A 20923-nucleotide genomic window follows, 5' to 3' on the forward strand; every position below is an offset into this window, starting at 1 on the left:
TAAGGTGTGGAATCCATTTTAATTGAACTGCAATTAATCTTTACTGGTGGCAGCACACACAAATACATCACAATTATTGTACATTATCGCAGAGAGAGAGAGAGAGAGAGAGAGAGAGAGAGAGAGAGAGAGAGAGAGAGAGAGAGAGAGAGAGAAACATTAAAAAAAAAAGGTCACAACTATCAAAGAAAGTGCATCTGTTTACAGTGGGGGAGGGGGGGAGAAAAATCTGCCATTTCAGATGCCATTTTCAAGACACAGGAAGCCGGAACAGAGTTTCTTTGGACCCATTCCTGTTAATTTGAAGTTGAACGAAAACGTAGAACAGATGTCTTGGTAACCGTTTACATTTGAAGAATCATTACTGGTGCACAGGTGCAGAGGAATTTTACAGGAACCGTGTAGGTCTCGTTCAGTTTTACACTTGGGTGCATAGCTTTGCCAGTAAAAGTAAACGACGTGAACACGGTGTAGGAGAAGTGACTGGAATTAAGCTTCAGCTGTTATAAGGTCTTACCACATTTCACCATCGTAGCAGAGATCAGTAGAGCCAAAACAAACAACAACAACAAAAAAAAAGAAACGAGCACCTGCTTAAGCATTTCTACAGCATGCGACTATGTTACTTCATGGCAGATGAAAAAAAAAAAAAAAAGGTTAAAGTTTTAAGAATTATTTTCAGACATTGATTTGTACAACATTTCATTCACAGATTATTACCTGTATTTTAAAGCACAAACAGGGATATCTGTTTTAGGTACTGGGTTTAAAAAAAAGAAGTAGAAGAAAAAAAAACAAAACAAAACACCCTTCTGCCCCACGATCTATTTATCCCCACGAATAATAGACCATCCCTGGACTGAAGAGTCACAAACGCACAAAGTAACTCCGATACAAAAAAGTAAAACCAGAATAGAAGCGTCGAGGTTAGTTCAAACAATGAACCTCTATGAAAGAGAGGACTGGGTTGTAAATTTTGTTTTCTTTGTTAAAATTCATTCTCGATGTGATTAATGGCATGTGCTTGGTTAGTTAACACGTAAAACATTAGTCAAGTTTCTTATTGTGCAAACAAAGCTGACGAGACTGGAAAGAAAAGGAGCTAGGATATAATGCTGCATTCGCGTGCAAGTCAGATACTCGTATTTACAAGCAGCCATTCTGAGATAAATGACGCGAGTACCTCAGACTCGGAAATGGTAAAAGACTTAAAAGATATGGCGTATTTATGGCGTTTTCTTTTCTCTTCAAGGACAAAGGACCTTTATTTCACATCAAAAGTTAACTAATGCACAGATTATTACATTTTTAGAAAACTAAGGCTGTTCTTATTACCCAGTAATTGCTGACAGCTCAGCAACCTTTGAACAAGATGAACAGTTAAGAGTTGAAAGCTGCTTGGATCTACCACTTTGTTGCCCAAGACTATGAATCATGACTTGACGAAGGAGCACACTTTCTCTTACAGCATCTAAAGTCACGCTCATGAAGACTACTTACACACACACACACACACACACACACACTCTCTAGGGCAAACTAGTGCACCAATTAAAAAAAAAAAAAAAGAGAAAGAAAGAAAGAAAATGAGGGAAAAAAAACTTCAGAAAAGAAAATGCTGCTATTCCTTCCATGTCTAATCTCAGCCTTCTACACATCTTATTTTGTCTCGAACATTCACCCACAATTTTACAGGATTAAAAGAGGGGTTTTTTTTTAAGCTGGACCATATGTAAAATGAATGTTATGAAGGGAAAAAAAAAAAAGATCCAAGAACAACAAAGAGCCTGATAAAAGTCTAAAAAGAAATAAAAGTTAAATAATTTGTACAATTACACTCCAACATTTGCTTTCTAGACACATGATACATAAGCATGGGATGATAGTGTTTATCAGGGTGACACAGAATGGTCTGAAAGGGAATGCACAGTTATTCTTTTGATACCACAGGAATTCTTCTTTTTTTTTCTCTCTCTTTTTTTAAGGTGGGTGATAGAACAAATTGTGCTCTTCTTTGTGTAGGAAAGGCATTGTTTTTCCTTAGAAGTTTTTTTTTTTTTTCTTTTTCATGGTGGAGTCTGAGTCAGTTTTGTTGCTGTTGACGATGCTGTGAAATTTAACATTCTAAAGTTGGAATGGTCTTCCAGTCAACTTTGGAGTTCAAATGACATCTAAAAGGATTAGAAAAAGGACAAAAAACAGTGAGAAGAACAATTAGCATTAACAAAATATCAAAACAAAAAAAAGAATAAAACCAAGGATGCTATAACAAAATATCACTGAACTGTTCATAATGTAACGGAAATATTCAACATTCAGGATCTGACTTTCTGAACAGGACTGAAATAGCATGAAGAGGGACAAGAAAAATTTATTTTTGGGGTGCAACTAGACTTTATAGTTTACAAACTAGGTTTTTTTTTGTAATTTGACACAACATCCTGCTCTTTGTACTAAATCTAAAATAACCACTTCCTTTAGCTACTTTATTTCCTCATCGCATTCCTGCCAGTGTGTGTTTCAGGAATCCTTTACAGTAACTTTGCAAGGAAATAACTTCGATAATAAATATAAAGTACAAACAGGAAGTGAGTCAAGTCAGCAAATAATTCTTAGAAAAATGAGGTTTAATGTAATTATAATTATTTACATTTGCAAACATCTTGCATCGAATTTTTTAAATAAAGTAGCTGTGGCTTACTGTGTCGGACATGTTGTGTTGAAAGCACCTTCTGAGATCAGTTCCAGATCTTGAGGAAGCTGTCCCAGGACCCTGTAGCCACAGCCATGCCATCATCAGTCACACCCAGACAGCTTACACGGTTGTCATGGCCAGCCAACACACCTGCAATAAAGCAACACACGATGAAGGACATTATAATTAGAAGGGCTTGGGTTACAAGGTCAACTATTCAGCTTGATAAATACCCGATATTCATTTGCATAAATTTGCATTTCTATGTAGAGTAATGCCAGAGCACTGTGATAAAAGAAATTCTGTTAGATATACTTGGGTTGCCTTTGTTTCCCCAAGAGTGACAGGGCCATATTACTTGAGACTGGTTTGCATTTACGGCTCATGCAGAATGACACACATTGTTTTGCACCTGTCCAAAGAGTGCAAGATTGTGTGCCTGTCTCACCTGCACGGTCGGCCTTCAGACTGTCCCAAACATTGCAGTTGAAGTCGTCGTAGCCAGCGAGCAGCAGGCGGCCGCTCTTGGAGAAAGCCACTGAGGTGATGCCACAAATGATGTTGTCGTGTGAGTAAATCATCAGCTCCTGATCTGCACGCAGGTCAAATAGCCGGCAAGTGGCATCATCTGAGCCAGTGGCAAACGCGTTGCCATTAGGGAAGAACTGCAGAGAGATGGACAAAGTGACCATTGTGTGTCTATGATAATCTCAGGAACACAACAGACAAACGAACAGGAAGTGTAGCGCAACGAGAAATATTCACAACAGTAAACCATCGACAAAAAATGCAAACGTTTCGAAAGTAATGATGCTCGTGATAAATAGCTTGATGGAATGTGCTACTCACACATATGGCGTTAATGTCGGACTCGTGGCCAGTAAAGGTCTGTCTGCACATGCCCTCGCGCACGTCCCACAGCTTAGCCGAGGCATCGCAAGCTCCAGACACAAAGATTCTCGAATCTGGAGCCAGGGACAGGCTCATCACATCTCCAGTGTGACCTGCGAACGTGGTTGTCTGCTGACCGGTCTCTATATCCCAGAGAGCACTGTAGAGCACACATGCACACACAGACACGCCGTTTACATCGACCAAAACCATCTTCGTAATCGCTTCAAGTCTGTGTATAGCACCTTTAAGATTCTAAGCATTATGAGACCGCATGTTCAAGTTGTGTTGGGTGTGTTGGGTAAGATAGAAAATAGAAATACAGTATATGGAACCACAGGGGACAATATCACTGGTTCATTTCTAAACATGATTTCAATCTAAAGAACACCTTTCAACCAAAAATTTAACAGGCTAGACATGCCATCTGTATCTTGGACATTGTATATAAACACACAAATCTCTCACCAGGTGGTGTCACCAGAACTTGTGACAATCTGGTTGTCATCAAGGAAGCGGCAGCAGGACAAGTATCCTGGAACCACAGAGGAATATAAGGCAAACATTCATTTAAAATAAACAGATTGAAATCGCAATCATGATTAAACATCTATTTACAATATAACTGATCTAAACCATGCTCCTTTATCAATGTCCTCAGACAAACCCACAAAAGGGTTCTTGGCCCGGGTTTTAGCAACGTCAGCTGTCCCTGTGCTAAATTGTGGCACTGTAGCAGAGCATGCCACTTCAAAATGTCGACGCTAATGGACGGCCAAGAGTATGTACAAGTGCACGCACCCTGATACCACCCCAAAAACCAAGCAAGCGTGTCTAAGTGTGTGTATGTCATATCCGCAACCTGTGTGTCCAGCCAGCTCACGGCTGACGCGCACATTGCCTTCGCGAGTCTTCAGGCTGTAGATGGAGCAAATGTTATCCAGGCCTCCGCAGGCCACGTAGTTTCCTGAGGGAGCGTAGGCACATGTCATCACCCAGGATGAGCGCAGTGGGATCGCATGGACCTGAAACACACATACATTTATAATACAGTATAAAAGTACTGAGTGGTGTCTTGGAACGAACACTGATACCTGATCTTTCAATAGGCTTCTATTCTTGGCTTACCTTGTTTGTAGTATAACTGTCCCAAATAATGAGTTTACCATCCTGGGAGGCACTGACCAGCAGCCTACAAGAGGAAAAAAAAATAGCATGGAGTTAATTTCAGGCAGTAATGTGATGATCTCTGCATAACGTTGGGCACACAACTTCAGTAACTTGAGATCAGCTCACATGAATAAGCATCTCCAAAACTTCCTGCAGCATGGCCATTACTTAATGGTAATAACATTTGCTTAGTCATATCATCTACAAACATCATCTTAACACATACATTTAGGAGTATAAAGTGAAGCACCATAGACCTTAAAGCAAATGCATCCAATAAAGAATGAAGGGAACCGTCTGAATTAGACTAACAGCAGTGAGTGATTATTCGCTATAAGTTTTTCTTTTTTAAAAGACAAAAAAAATATATCAGGCTCCAAGACGAAAGATACTTGTAGCGAATTAAAGTAGAATATGAATGAATAAAAACAGAACAAGAGACATGGTTTAACTGGTGACCAGGGCATAATCCATCCATCTTCTACCGCTTACTCCTTTTCAGGGTCACGGGGAAACCTGGAGCCTATCCCAGGGAGCATCGGGCACAAGGCGGGGTACACCCTGGACAGGGTGCCAATCCATCACAGGGCACAATCACACACATTCACATACCCATTCATACACTACGGACACTTTGGACACGCCAATCAGCCTACCACGCATGACTGGGGGAGGAAACCGGAGTACCCGGAGGATACCCCCGCAGCATGGGGAGAACATGCAAACTCCGCACACACATGGCCCCAGCGGGACTCGAACCCTAGTTCCCCCACCGTGCGCCCCAGGGCATAATAAAGAAAGTTAAATTCTAACGATATTCTCCATCTACAATTTAAACCTATAATTTAATCGGCATTCTCGTCCTCATACGCTGAGCAAGTGTTTTTCACCTCTAAATCAATCACTAAAAAGCCTTAAATCACAAGAACCCTGTGTACAGACCCACGCTTCCCTAAATACAACACTAATAACATAACGCACAATATTCATTGCTAAAATTGAGTGTACCTGGAGTCAGAGCCCCAGTGCATAGCATAGATCTTAGCCAGATGTCCCCTCAGTGTTCGCCTTGTGCGCATCTGGATTCTCCCCACAGGGTCGATGTTGGCCGTTATCTGAAACCCCACACACACACACACACACACACACACACACACACACACACACACACAGAGACCTTCACTGTCTGAAATTCACAAAATGAAATGAACATGGACCATAGAGTAATAAGGTGTTACCTGTGACAGTGTGGCATCAGCGCACGCTTTCCTCGCATCCTGAAAAACAGAAAACATGACGAGTTCAACATCGCTGTGAAGTGGAATCATAACACAAACCGAGATCTAGCTGTAGTTTTAAAAAAAAAAAAACAGGGAGAACTACTGTAGTTATCCTGCAGAACTGAATATCACTGTAGAAACCTTCACAGGCATATTTGTCCATCAGACAAAGATTCTCATTAAAACCTTTATAAAAATAGTTCGATTTACACACACTCTTTCATTTGAAATATACATGAACACGCAAAGAACGTGTGTAGGAGATAATATTATCTACTAACTGATGAAGAGAAAACCCCAGACTTAAAAATGCAAGCATTGTAAATATTTTCTTTAGAAAGAAGTGCAGAATACGTTGCATTCATGCAGTGGCAGTCATGTGAAAGACACCAAACTTTTTTATTCCCCCGCCTGTCAGCACAAGACAACCATACAAACAGTATTAGGCAAACTATGTAAATTGTTGGTTACCATATGAAAATGTTTCTCAGTTATGCAAAGTCTGCTTTCATGACTAACAGGAACAACCCAAGCAAGTCAGCTAGGCAACATGACTATTTGAGAACACTTGGAATTAACTGTAGTTAAACAGTTTAATACATAAAATTGACCCTTTTTCTTGCCATACTACACCGTGTAATTGTGACATGCAGTGTGTAATTTGACAGTGACAGTTTACACTGGACACTTTATTAGGAACATCTGTACAAAATTGGTTAAAAAAAAAAAAACAAACGTCACAGGCTACTAAATTGTGTGTTGCAATTTGTTTACATATGCGTCATTTCCCTTTAGAACAGTAACAGACAGAGAGGACTTACGGCTGTCTGAAATTCACCAAAAGTTACTTGCGGTCAAGCATGGGTGAGTCGCGGCTGTCAAATTTAACACTGCTCTGCATCGAAAGGGAAATCAACAATGACGTCCCCAGATTTGCCAAAGAAAAGGCGAGGAAGATGAAGCTTTAAATAGCCTAAATTGCTGAGCACAATACCTAAGCCAAGCCTACATCGTTTTGGTTTGTCGTTCCAGACTGTTGAGTAGATACAAATGTCTCCATTCATGTTTGAGGTTGCATTCACAGCCATTATTTTTTTTAATTGTACAACAAGATAATAATTGGGCTCTGAACATTTCTCGCCCATCCCCAGAGATAAAACCTCCGCCCATGGTGACCAGTACTGTCTTGCAAGAACGAGATCCTGCTTCCCTGCTGCAGACAGAGTGGCAGCACAGCACATTCTAACATTCTCGGAGTGATCATTTCACATGTAATATAGGCGAAATCGCAGCACAGACGTTGTTTTTAACTTACGTGCGTGAGGTGATTTTGTCAGAGGACGGTGTGGTTATAAAATCAGGATTTCAGCAGTGCAGAGCAGCAGCTTGGAAAGGGCTTGGAAGTGACTGCTGGTTAACATTTAGTCTCTTAATGCATGGCATTTCAGTCACTATTTCAAACTCGTTCCCTTGTCTGACAACATTTCTTGTATTAACAAAAAAAAAAAAAGTGCTTGAAAAGTCCTTGAAAGTAGCTGTACAAACCCTGTACAATTAGCTACGTTTGATTGGAAGCGAGTTCATTTCCAAATTCAGTTATTTATTCCTAATGTTGTGATGATTCTTAGTTCTCTGAGGACAATTGCTTCCTGACTGTATTATTGTTCTTGTGAAACTACCTGGTATTGTGATACTTCAGCAGTATAGTATGGTAAGATATGTTTATGGTATCGTTACAACCCTAGTGCCAAAACAATTGCATCTGTATCATTTGCAGCTCAACATTTTACACAGTTATTTTTACAAGGTATTTCAAAAAGAAAAGTAATGCTGGCCACCACTCATGAAATTTCTAGTTTGAACACTGGGTGTCACCATCATGTAACACTGACTCTGCTACCATTCCTCACCTCTTTCCCTTCCTCAAAACACAGTCGGGTTAATTCTCTTAAAACGTTACCAAATGATTGGATAGAAGGGGAAAAGAACAAAAAAAAAAAAAAAAACACTAACAAAAAATATGTCGTCATTTAGAGGAAACTGTGTCAGTTAAATTTGGGAGCATTCAGCGGCTGTACTGAAGGAATATATTGTTAAACAAAACTTTCGGCTTTCATGTGTATTGGTGCCAAGTGACAGGAAGTTGCAACTAGCAACCTGTGTGCTCAACAAACTCGTTTCCTGCTCTCACGTTAACTGAAATCTTTATCAGAACAACATTCAAGCATGCAGCTGATGCTTTTGAACAGCATCATACTGCTGCTTACTGGGAGTCACTAAAAGTGTGTGCATCAATGCATGCAAGAGAGAAAGTGTGTGCAGGAGGTGGCTCTCACTCTGATCTGGTTTTTCAGCTGCTCAGCCTCCTGGCGTAACTGATCCAGTTCACTCATTTTCTTCTTCTAAAGCGCTTCCTCACTCCTACTGCCGGGACACACACGGATCTGTGACACAGAAAGCAAATCACACAGAGTTACAACTGAATTGTGAGATACCATAACACATAATTAAGCAAACTAGGTATTGGAGCAGGATCCATTACAGTATGGGAGTGGTTTCTGAAGAATTTTAACAAAAAATTTGCACAAAGCATTCCAGACATAACTCCAGACGGGAAAAGTTTAACAATGTCATTATAGAAAGGACTCATTCTCAGGAGGCTAACAGTAGAAAACGCACAACCTCTTGCGAGTGTTTGAAATGCTGTTGCAATATAGGCTTGGCTTAAATTCTTTATGCCAGGCAAAAGGTTCTAGACTAATTATAAAAAAAAGTTAGATCCCCCCCACCCCAGTTATTTGGCCTTAAGGAAGCACAACTTAAAGTCAAGGAACGAGTGTGATGAAAGTTCACAAACAAGTTTCAAACATGAATGCAACAACAAAATATGTGAAATACAAATCATGTGTGCCCTTATTAAATTACATGCTACCTGTAACAATACCCAAGAAAAGACAGTCATGAGGCAAAGTAAGTCATACCAGCTAAATTACCGAGACAGCGTGAAAGCATTTATTTCTTTGTGATGATTAGAATTATATAAATATGGGTGGACAAATCAAATTTTCGTGCTCAGACCCACGTTTAGGCTGTCTGAAAACCTAACTGACTAGGCTACAATGCATATGATTATTATCCGCTCCATCAATAATTAGAATTTGTTTCGGCTAGGAGACTTTGCGTTCTCGAAAGATATTGGTCAAGCATTGCTAGCGTTTTAATTCTCTCTCGAAATGTGTAACTGTGCTATGATTGTGTGTAGCAGCAAGAGAGTTAGATGACTGCTTTGTCTCAAACTATTTTGCTTGTAGGTGTTTTCCACAGAACTCAAAAGATAATTCATCCATTCATGCTAACTGGGGCAGTGGTTAGGAGGGGTAAGGGTTACTGATCAGAAGGGGGGGGGGGGGGGTTCAAGCCTCAGCTGCCACTGTTGGGTCCTTGAGCAGAGCACTTAACTGGTCTTGCCCTTGAACAGAGCTCCAACCCCAACTTACTATCTCAGGAGCTGGGACTCCAAGCTGGGGGCAGTGGTGGCTTGGTGGTTAAGGCTCTGGGTTACCGATCAGAAGCTCGGGGGTTCAAGCCCCAAGTACTGCCCTTAACCCTCTCTGCTCCAGGGGCGCTGTATCATGGCGCTCTGACCCTGTGCACCAACCCCAACCTCCTAACATGCTGGTATATGCGAAGAAAAAGAATTTCACTGTGCTGCAATGTATATGTGACCAATAAAGGCTCATCATTTTATGCAGAGAGGGTTTTTCTGCATAGTAAAGTAATACATCTACTTAGTAAAACTGTTCTACCGACAACCAGATCACACCTCAGCCGACGTACGTAGGTCAACGAGTTGCAGAATTCAGAATCAGTCCCTCTAGGATTTCGCGATCGCAGAAATGAATGCTTTCAAGCAAACGCAGCAATACTCTGAGGAGCTTGCAATTTTTCAAGATTACCGCAGATTCGGGCCAAGACGCGTCATGTGACGTCATCACAACGCACATTCAGTCAAAGTCATCTTTGATTCATGTACATCAAATAAGAGTACAGCTAAAAGGTCTCATTTCCCAGACATTACTGCGAAAGACCTTGCAAAACAATTTTGTGCAATTGCAATCTCACCAATTCGAGTGCGATCTTGCATTGCAGATTTTGAAAAAAGCTGCAGCAAAATCAAGCATTTTTGGCCGCAACAATCATAAAAAAACTACGCAGAATCCTGTACGGACTGCAGAACACAGCATTATAGTGCGTGTAATGCTATAGCTACAGCTTCACCACTGTGAAGCACATCAAGTTTAAACATAGCTACATTGCAAATTAAAAGATTTGTTTTGCAAACAAAGTCAGTAAAGAGAAGGTTTGTTGAACCAACTTGTCTGTCAAGTAATTACAGAAAAAAACTAATAGCTGGTACATAAAATCCAGTTGTCCTTGATTACTGTTAAATATTCTCTGAAAACACACTCTTTCCAATGAGAGTCAGCATCTGTTTGTAAAACCAAAAAATGTCCCTTCAGATTGAACTGAAATTCCAGACCATTCCTAAAATTTCCAAACATGGGTTATGCTGCACTTTTCTCAACCATGCACATTAAAGTCAGCTGTGCAAGCCAAGTCAATACATATTCAATGAGAATTGCTTCCCAAACTGCATAATGCACAAACACTATACACAAATACAGGGTTTTCCCTTCCATAGAAAGGCTTAGGCGCAGTGCCTAAGTGTTTTTGTGGAGCACCTTAAAGCAGAATGAAAGAAAATACATAACTAAATAAAGTTATCAAACATAAAAAGCATTTAGGCGACATATCAGATTGAATGTAAAAACAATGGGGGAGAGTTCAACACACTGACAAAAAAAAAAAAAAAAAAAATTGGAGAGGTGCCTTGATCTCAAACAGAAAGGTAAGCTGGGAACAGGAATGAGCTATGTTTGGACGATCGTTTGAGAGATTGGTGTACAACAGATGCTCATCGCCAAGCTAACCAAACACCTGATGGGATATTCCTCTGTACCGTCACCTTGGGATGGTAGTTACAACCATCAACTCTGATATTGTTAGGGAATAATTCTTGTGGATGCGATAGCAGAGATAGTATAGAAAAAGATACAACTTATAATACAGATAAAGAAATTGCCAACCTAGCTAACTTGCACAGACGTTCATGTACTGAATTAACTTACGTTAGCCAGCGAAGCTAGTTAGACTGAACTAACGTCAGTATCTAACATAGCTTCGTATTTAAATAACGTTAGGCTGTGTTCACATCTAACGTCTTTTTCTGATGAAAACTGCTGGTCAAAGTGTTAGAAAAACATTAGTATTAGTACGTAAAACAGGTGATGGCTGCTTCATTTAAGGGTGTGATACACAGGGTCTCAAACATTATTTGGTGAAGTGAACAAACTGTGTATGTACTCAAGTACAATAAGTGTTGCCAGCTTTTCTTCACAAATATGGTAAGGATAATGGTCAAAAAACATGAAAAAAAACAACATCTTTAAAATAACTTCAAATAGTTTCAAATGCCCCGGAAACCCAGACTGCACCTAAGCCCCCTAAACACCCAGGGAAAACCCTGAAATAGTAGTAAAAGTTTTGGGACACAGTCCGAGTATTCGCAACTCTGCATATAAATAGTCTCCCCAACATAATAGTGTAACTGCGAAATTATTCACAGCTCATTATCAAATGAACTAACTAGTCGCCCAATGTTAGCTAGCTAGCTAAAATGGAGAGTTGTTCTGCTATAATCTTGGTGTGCTCTTGGCACTGGATCGAAGGTGAGCCAAGCAAGAATAAAGCTCCACCGTCATCAGTCCTGAATCATGTTTTTTCTTTGTGTGGCACTGTCTCTCTCTTTCTCGCTCTCTCTCCGCTGATTGGCTGCGATCATGCATAAACTAAAACTAAAACAACCCCGGAGTATCTTGAACTTACCTTAGTGACATGTTTTGTAAAAGACATTTTTAAAGCCTTGTCTTACCCCTTTCTTATCCCCTAATCAACACCACACTTATTACTAATAAACTACTAGTTTTTAGAGTGTCCACCAAGAGAAGGCATTAAAGCACTTGGTAAACAGCACCATAAACTTGTGTCTGAATGCAATCCATAGCATCCTGTTTGTTAATGGAGCAGGCTCTCTTCCTCTCAGCAAGCACCTGATTAGAATCAGCTGACTGAAAGACTAAGGGAGCTGCAGCCAGTGGCCTGGAGGTACGTCACACTGCCTCCTACTGAGTCACTACAGGAGTGCTACAGCTGTAAAGCCTTGTTTTGAATGCTGTTAAATTTGAAGAATGTTACACAAGGTTAAATAATTATGGTTAAAGTGGTGTATACACCTGTCTTATAAATGGTCTTCGACAGTAAACTGTAAAATATAATATGGTAAATGTTTACTTTGAACAATGTCTAAGTAGAACTCAAAAACCTTGAATCCTACTGATGCAAAACTAATAGGCAAGCAACAATTTATTCAGAACATGCTTTTAAATGCTTGGATGAGGCCACAGCAAAAAATTGCAATGTTAAACAAACAAAACAAAAAAAAAACCCACAACAACAAAACATGCACTTTCACGCAGTACTCCTTTACAATTAATACGTTGCCCCCTTATATGATTGACAGCGAAGGGACTGACGTCCCGAACAACAAACATATCCGTACCCATGCTGAATTTGGTTCATTCTTGCCCAGTTACCATTCATGCCAAACAGAGTGGACTCGGACTCTAATCCTTCACCAAGATTAAAGCATTGGCATACTTGTTTTTGATAAGGAAGTTTGGTCACAGCCACAACAAAAGCAATTGAAAAACAGTTTTCAATACTATGTGATAATTTGCTGGGAAAAAAAACAAACAAACAAACAAAAAAACACCAAGATTTTACTAATCATGCTCATCACTTATCACCCCCAACCTGCAGTGATGTCCTCATATTTTCATGGGTACAGTCATGTGATGAAAACCAGATATACTGGACCAGACTATAAATAGCTCTAGACTCGCAAGATCAACTGCACCATACTTTAGCATTTGCATTAACGCTGATGCACGTACTTTCATCTCTATTGGTGAATTCATATTAAAATTTTTTTTAAACATTTTTGCAGAAAGACTCAAACGGACAGCCTCTATGATGGCGCAAGGGAACAACTGGGTTAAAAAAACAACAAAAAAACCTAATGGACTGATGGAAGAAATGCAAACAACTAAACAGTGGTTTGGCTGTATTAACCAGGAAACTTTTCTGGAAGGACAGAATTTTCCCTGCTTGTCAATTATGTTTGCAAATACAGCCCACATAAGGGTAAGCCTTAAACAAACAGCATTCAGGCTTGTGCTAGGTTGATGGAGCAACAAGCTTTTACCTATAGGTTCGACCCAAACATACAGGTTACATACACTAGAAAACAGCCTGAGGGCAAGAGGTAACTTTCCTCATGCATGGCAGGAAAAAAAAAACTTTTTGGCTTGGTAAAATGTAAGGTATAATTTGTTACCATTCCAAAAAAATTCTCTGGAACTGTACTGGAGGGATGAACACCACCAGGGTTCTTTCCAAATTCCTCAACTGGTGTTTTGATGATGGTGGTGGAGAGGCAACATGATCTTAATTGGTTTCTCCATGCACTTAGATTCAACTTGAACTCATGCAACCATGGGATGACAATATACCCACTTATTTGGTCTGACCAATGACTATAAACGGTGTACCACACACACAATCTCACGCTCGCACCTGAAGCACGTTTACAAAGACACATTTTCACCACAAGAGGCGTATGAGTTGCTATTGGTAGAACAAAGACTACCACTTAACCAGCTTTTATTATTATAAACAATGCTGTTTTACAAGGGTGTAACTTTGTTTTGAGATACAGTACTGTGCAAATGTTTTAGACACATGCAAAGAAATGCTGTAGAGCAAAGATGCCTTCGAAATGATGAAATTAAATGTTTCTACATTTAAAAATATACCATAAAGAGCAGTAGACAGTAATAAATTAAATAAGGTCACTAATTGGTGTGACAAATTAAAATACAAGTGTCCAGTACAGTTAGTGCAGTTTTATAAGGAAATGAGCTGTAAGTTTTATTGAACATCTTGTAGAACCAGCCACGGTTCTTCTGGAGACTTTGACTGTCGTACTCGCGTCTTATTTTTGCAGCGAAACCCAGCAGCCTTCATTATGTTTTTTTTTTTTTTAATCTGAAAAGTATCTCTTACATAATATGCTGCTTTCTTTAATGACATGAAAACATTTTTCTGTAACATTTCATTTTGTGCTGGAAAACTAAAATGTTTTTGTACTGACTCGATAATGTAGAAGTCATAAAATAATTTTTAAAAAAATCTATAACAAGTTTGCACAAAAAAAATAGGGTGCCTAAAACTTTTGCACAGTACTGTATGTTAGAGACACATCAACAGAGATATTTATATATACTGAAAGCATTTCTGAAGCGTCCCATGTAAAAGGCAGCATCCATTTGAACCAGCAGCTTTCTAAAACACAGTAACAATGGATCGTGGCGTTTTTGTGAGCTGAAACTTCCTCAGAATATAGAGGACAAGGACTATAGGATGCTGCTTTTGTCATTGTTCACTTAGGGCTGCTTCCATCACCTGGGGTTTTCTGTCATCCCCCCGGGCAAGCATTTTGACTAGATTCAAACTCATAAAATTCAATAAAAACCTATATATAAAAACATTAAATGAGGCTTTATTTGAGCACTTCCGTCAGTGAAACAACTCAATACAGCCTTGTTGTGTTGTGTGGTTGCAATGAGAAACAGCCTGTGGGCACCATGGGATATGGTAGTGTGATTGAGAGAAGAAGTGGATAATAAAGAGATGGAGTGAAGATGGAGTGGAGCACGTTTCTCTGACGAATACTTTTTCTTTTAGTGTAATAATACCACAAGCCTATAAAACTTTGAAAGAAATATCAGTAGGATGGTAACCTAAATAATATGTTAAAACTCTAAATTAAATAAAATAAAAAAACGTGGTTGGGTGACATGCCTGGAAATGGCTCCTGAGATTTGTAGTGTTTGCCCGTTTAACACTCCCCCCCCCCCCCCCCCCCCCCCCAAGCAGACATATGGCTTTATCCAAACGTATCGGTTCACCTCTCTCGTTTGGCATGAAATCAAAATATTCCCAGATGGCCGACGTAACATTCGGTTTCCCAACAAGATCCATCACAGCAGCAGAACCCGAAGTGAAATAGCAGATTACGTATATTGTGTATTAACATAAAATCTCCTGCTATATGGTAAGCTATAAATACAAATTAATATTCCAACCGTTATTATTGCACTTCTATACAAACCGTTGTACTTTGTACTCGTCATAGTGCCCACTCAAGCAGAAACTTTAGCGTGGCGTGTGATGCGCTGGTGCGGTTGTCACGGCCACCGTCACAGCCCTACTGTAAGCTCAACTTAATATGATCATATCTCTGTACATTGCAAACAAGAAAAGCGATAAAAATGCACGTTAGTGCTGATTAGTAGCCATGCAGATAACAGTTTTTAGAACAGAGGAGACATTTTATTACAGACATCAACCTCACGGTCATCCAGACTAAAATTATATTTTCAGAAATTGTTTGGATCCGTTTCTGTCCATTATATTAAATATTTTAACAGATAACACATCTAGTGTTTCTCCATGCTGGCTTCCAGCATGAAGACGTGAAAAGACACTGCGCTCTCGACACCCTAATACAATCAGTACTAAATAACTTTTTTGCGCCGGATTTAGACTTTTGGAGTACACTTGTGCCAGTAAATCAAGAACACAAAATGCAGACACAAACTTCCACTAGGGAAAACTGAGCTACTAAATGTCTGCTAATGCAATGTAAGATGTGGAGAAGTATACAAATTGTTCCTTACAAAATTGGTCAAGGAATTGTGAGTGAGAATCATGCTCTCAACTGTAAGCCAGAAAATTCTCTTCCACTGGGTTGAGATCTGGTGACAAAAGTGCAGCTGGTGGAAATTCATAGCGGAAGAGATTGTAGAAATTGTTTATGATCAGTCTGAATAAATCTGTATTGCCATCCTAGCAGCAAAAGATCAGGACCAATTACACTCTTGGTCTCACGGACACAGTTGGCTGCGACACCATCAGAATTCAATGATTTCAGTCCATTTATAAATATTTAGTAGTGTGCATCTCAGCGGAAACAAGCTACTTGTAAAAGTATGTGTGTGTGGAAGAAAACTGTCTCAAATCATTTTTATTCTAACCATGTCTTCTGTAAACACGCAGGAATGACAAAAATCCCTAAAAAAAATTATACAGTATAGAACGGTTAAAACCACTGTAAGTGATGGCGATCTTGCCAAGTTCTGCTGCTTGTCCAAAGAAGGAATCCACCCTCTTCCTTCTGTCCCATGCTCTCCTAAGACGTATACATATGCAGTGTAATGGCATGCTAACTTAACCAAACAGTGCGCAGTGTGCATACAGGCTTTCACAGATTTCACTCTTTTCTTTCTTATATACAATACTAAATCAGAGTCAGTAAATCAAAGCTTGTGCAAGACTTACCTGACATTCATGCAACTTGCTATTTATTGTTCCACGATTTTACTTTTGGTCTATGCTTGCTCTAAAAAAAAAAATATAAAAAATTATCGGTTTGAATAGACTCAAAATATTAAATGCATGTGCACTAGTTTTCCTACAATAATGTTGTAGATAGTAATGACAACATGTCTCACTTCCCCATGCTAACACATCTAAATAAATAAATAAAGTATATCTATAGACACAAGTCCCCACTTTGGACTTCTGATATTTTTCCTAAGCAAAGAAAGCTACTTTTTTAAAATTAATGCGCAAATGAACCAAAATAGTAACGTTTTATTAATTCAGGGACTCGCAACAGTTTTCAGGGCGAAAAAGCAAGGCATGCACACTGATTTCATGAACTCAATTTAGCAGTCTTGTTTATGAAATATTACCTATAGATTTTTTTAAAATATAAGCACACTTGGTATTAACGTTTTGGGTGATCGGCTCACGTGTGGTCAGTCAAGACTGATAATCATTTCTACTCGCTATTTTTCATGCATCTCAAATACTTCTACACAAAACACTTGAGCATTCTGCCATATCTACCGAAAGTACCCAACTTCACTAGAGTCTAGTTGCAGAAAGTTTTGATAATCGCTAGCATTAGTATTACTGTCTATTGCCAAGACAGTAATATTAATGCTAGCGATTATCAAAACTTAAAAGTTTATTTTGCATTTAACCTTCCAAAACCCATAGGTCTTCTGATGTTATATTGAGGACACTATAGGATACACTGCCATTCACAACATAAAAGTCCCAGGTTTGAGTGATCAGATCAACCCCAAGTTGAGATAGATGTGAAAATGCTTTCCAACATCGGACAGAACGAGTACGTCGTCCAAAGGTACAACTTGGCCTATTCACTAACTTAATGTATTTACTGCTGAGCATAATGCAACCCTACATCGGCTGAAATCTAGTAAGCATTTAGAACACTCTGGCCAATGTTCGGAGTTTCCTGTTCCCCGTATTGAGCCCGACGCTTGTTTAGAACTGCATGGAAATAAAATTTAGGTTAGCTCTCTATTCAAAACAGCAGTAGAGAGGCAGGCTCAATGTCAACACAGCACATATGCCCATCATGAATTAACTTAGTGTTTTGTTTTTTTCTTAAAATTCCTTATAGTACTTTTAGTATTACTAAAACCTGAGGATTTGGCCATTTCTGGTCACACTGGATCCAGCACCTAGGCTGGGACAGCAGGGATCCTGGAGCTGTGAAGCAGTAATGCCACCCACTGTGCCACCTAGTTGAAATACACACTAGTCACAAAACATCTATGATTAAGGTCAGAAATTCTCAAACTAAAAGATATTACAGTTTAAAATTATTTTTGTTAACTGGAGTAAAAGTGCAACTTGGTAGTAGTCCAGTTGTCTCCCATCGCTCAAACAGGCGGATTGATTACTCGAAACTACCTCCATGTCTAAATGAGTAATTTCCAAAAATTTACATCTAAGCCAGTTTGTCCAATTTTTCTTTTTTTTTTTTTTTTTTTTTAAATAAAAGTAAATAAAAGAAAAAGATTTGGCAATTTGAAGTCGGGATGCACCGAAGGGAAAATTCTGGGCTGAAACCGAAACTTAATTTTTTAAAAAATTAATTTCATGAATTTAATGAATCTGAATTGAAAAACTATAAACCAATAAAATTCACATTATTGAAATTAACTAAACAAAAACTATATTAAATATATTATTCTTCATTCAGTTCTGCAACAATCAAATTTACCAGATTTTTTTTTAATCCAATTATCCAAATAATGTAACGTTAACTATTATGATATGCTAAACAACAGTTAAGTAATGAACTTAGCAGCTCTAGGCTAGCATCCTGCAAATACAAAAAGTTGAAATAAGCTACAATCATTTTAATGACAACGTTTTGTTGTCATGCAGAGTTTTGTTGTACTCTGCATATTGAACGGGATGTCTTGTTCTCAGGTGGTGTATCAAACCTGTCGTGGAAAAGTGCTTTGGCACCGTACCCGCTCTTGAAATTTTTGCATAATGATCACTGCAGGTTGCAAATTTGATGTCCTTATCAGAAACTTTGAAGTATTTCAAAAGCGCTGACATGATCGCCCTTTGCCAGTAGCGCCGTGATAACCGCCGGCTAGATCGAAAGTGAAATCTGAGCGCTGAGCACTGTGGGGCATGGCAGGATATAATTTTTGCCTCATGTTTTCAGTCTTTTTTCAAAAATCATAAATGCCATTTTCAGCCGAAATTTTGGTGCATCCTAATTTGCAGTGTTTGTCTATGTGACCATTTGAAATGGTATTCTGCAGTGATATTTACTTATATCGAAAAAAATGTGTTTAAATTTAGTGGGAAAATGTTTATCAAAACTAGAGTAGAAACGTTTAACAGGAATAAAGTACCCTCTTAATATTAAACGTAGATGGGTAGGAAAACTTCACAATATTGTATTATTCTTAACATGTATTATCCATAGACTCAGCTGTACCAGTTTAAACCTTTACAGATATAATAATAATTAAGTCCACAATTCTGAAGGAAATGCAAATAAAAACTTTATTCTCTGCATTTCAACAAGTTGTTTCACAGTAACTGGTCTCAGAAACAGAAAACACATTTCTCTAATTAAGATTAACACATGAACTAAATTCTGAAGATTAAAGTAAGATTATTAACTTATTGAATGTTATTAATTCATATTAACATTGACTGAATTCTAAAAAAAAAAAAAAACCCCTGTTAGTCTCACATTCACTCACCACAAACAAAATCATTTCTACTTCATCACTGATCATCAAACTGGTCATATAGATCATCAACTTTTATATATATTAACATTAACTTATGAAATACACTATTCTACAAATTTATTTTTCTGAGCAATATATACTTTTGTCAACTCATCTTCATTTATATCTTTCAACAGTGTACTGGCGCTTTAATTCAGAGAGCGAGCAGCGCGACAAGACAGAAAACTGACTCGAAACCGAAACACCTCACAAGAGACATCATCTTTACACACAGCACGAAATCTGTGTTTTCCCCACCCACTTTTGATGGACAGGAAATAATCGGCCCTGAATGTCGGATGTTTTTAAACGATCAGGCACTGCAGGGAAAAATATCCTTTATCGGCCGATATCGATTACTGGCTGATACATCGGTGCGTCTCTAGTTAAAAGTACAGGTGACACTCCTTACGCTGGGTGAGCAAAGCTTCGACCGCATCACAGAATAGAAAATAATCGGCACTATCATTAACCAAGCCGGTAATCCTAAACGATAAACCCTACAGAGAGTAAATCTCTAATCCTCAAAGGCCACAAGGTTGAAAATCTGTCTTTGACGAAGCAGCTGTTTCCTGTGCCTGGAATCTTTGAATGGTTAAAAAGAAAAAATACTTGAAATCTATTGCATCATAATTGCGTCACTAATCAGTTCTTTCACTCCACTCCACATATTATACATACACTCACTGTCCAGTTCATTAGGAACAGATGTACACTTGCTCATTTATGCACATGGCAGCAGCACAATGCATAAAATCATGCAGATACAGGTAAAAAGCTTCAGTTAATGCTCACATCAAACATCAGAGTGGGGGGGGCAGGGGAATCGGTGATCCCTGTGACTTGTGGCATGGTTGTTGGTACTGGATGGGCTGGTGTGAGTACTGCTGCTCTCCTGGGATTTTCACACATACAACATTCTGCAGTTACACAGAATGATGTGAAAAACAAAAAACATCCTGTGATCAGAAGCTCTGCAGGCTGAAACACCTTGTTGATGAGAGATCAGAGGAGAACGACCAGGCAGGTCTGAGCTGACAGGAAGTCTATAGTAACTCATTAATCACTCTTTACAATGACAGTGAGCAGAAAAGCATCTCAAAACACACAATGCATATAACCTTGAGGTGGATGGGCTGCAACAGCAGAAAACCACATCAGGTTCCACTCCCATCAGCAAAGAACAAGAATTTGAGGATATCTTGGGCATAGACTCACCCAAACTGGACCGTTTAAGACTGTAAAAACACTGATTTTCCCCCTAATCAAGCGTCCAGTTTGGGCGAGTCTGTGCCCATGATAGCCTCAGATTCTGTTTTTCACTGACGGTAGTGAGATCAGATGTGGTCTTCTGCTGTTGTAAGCCATCCACTGCAAAGTTCAATGCTTTGTGCATGCTGAGATGCTTTTCTGCTCACCACAGATGTAAAAAGTGATTGAGTTACTATAGACTTCCTGGCAGCTCAAACCAATCTGGCCATTTTCCTCAGACCTCTCTTAGCAAC

The 20923-nt window shown here is 39.0% G+C and overlaps 1 protein-coding gene across 2 annotated transcripts in view; it reads right to left on the reverse strand.

Annotated features, from left to right (window-relative positions):
• Positions 1 to 20923, reverse strand: part of gnb1b (guanine nucleotide binding protein (G protein), beta polypeptide 1b) — a 27848-nt gene continuing 6925 nt past the window's right edge. Inside the window, exons 2-11 of one of the 2 annotated variants that reach the window (XM_053635888.1) lie at positions 8373 to 8480; positions 5995 to 6033; positions 5765 to 5871; positions 4715 to 4778; positions 4449 to 4611; positions 4055 to 4121; positions 3545 to 3746; positions 3144 to 3360; positions 2730 to 2845; positions 1 to 2171 (exon numbers count right to left, since the gene is read on the reverse strand). In XM_053635888.1, coding sequence (XP_053491863.1) covers positions 2739 to 2845; positions 3144 to 3360; positions 3545 to 3746; positions 4055 to 4121; positions 4449 to 4611; positions 4715 to 4778; positions 5765 to 5871; positions 5995 to 6033; positions 8373 to 8429 — 1023 coding nt within the window. In that variant the 5' untranslated portion in view covers positions 8430 to 8480 and the 3' untranslated portion in view covers positions 1 to 2171; positions 2730 to 2738. Of the gene's footprint in view, positions 2172 to 2701; positions 2846 to 3143; positions 3361 to 3544; positions 3747 to 4054; positions 4122 to 4448; positions 4612 to 4714; positions 4779 to 5764; positions 5872 to 5994; positions 6034 to 8372; positions 8481 to 20923 lie in introns of both variants that reach the window. The other variant, XM_053635887.1, reaches the window with a different exon arrangement.

Source organism: Ictalurus furcatus, chromosome 11 (assembly GCF_023375685.1).
Source record: "Ictalurus furcatus strain D&B chromosome 11, Billie_1.0, whole genome shotgun sequence".
NCBI classification, from domain to species: Eukaryota; Metazoa; Chordata; class Actinopteri; order Siluriformes; family Ictaluridae; genus Ictalurus; species Ictalurus furcatus.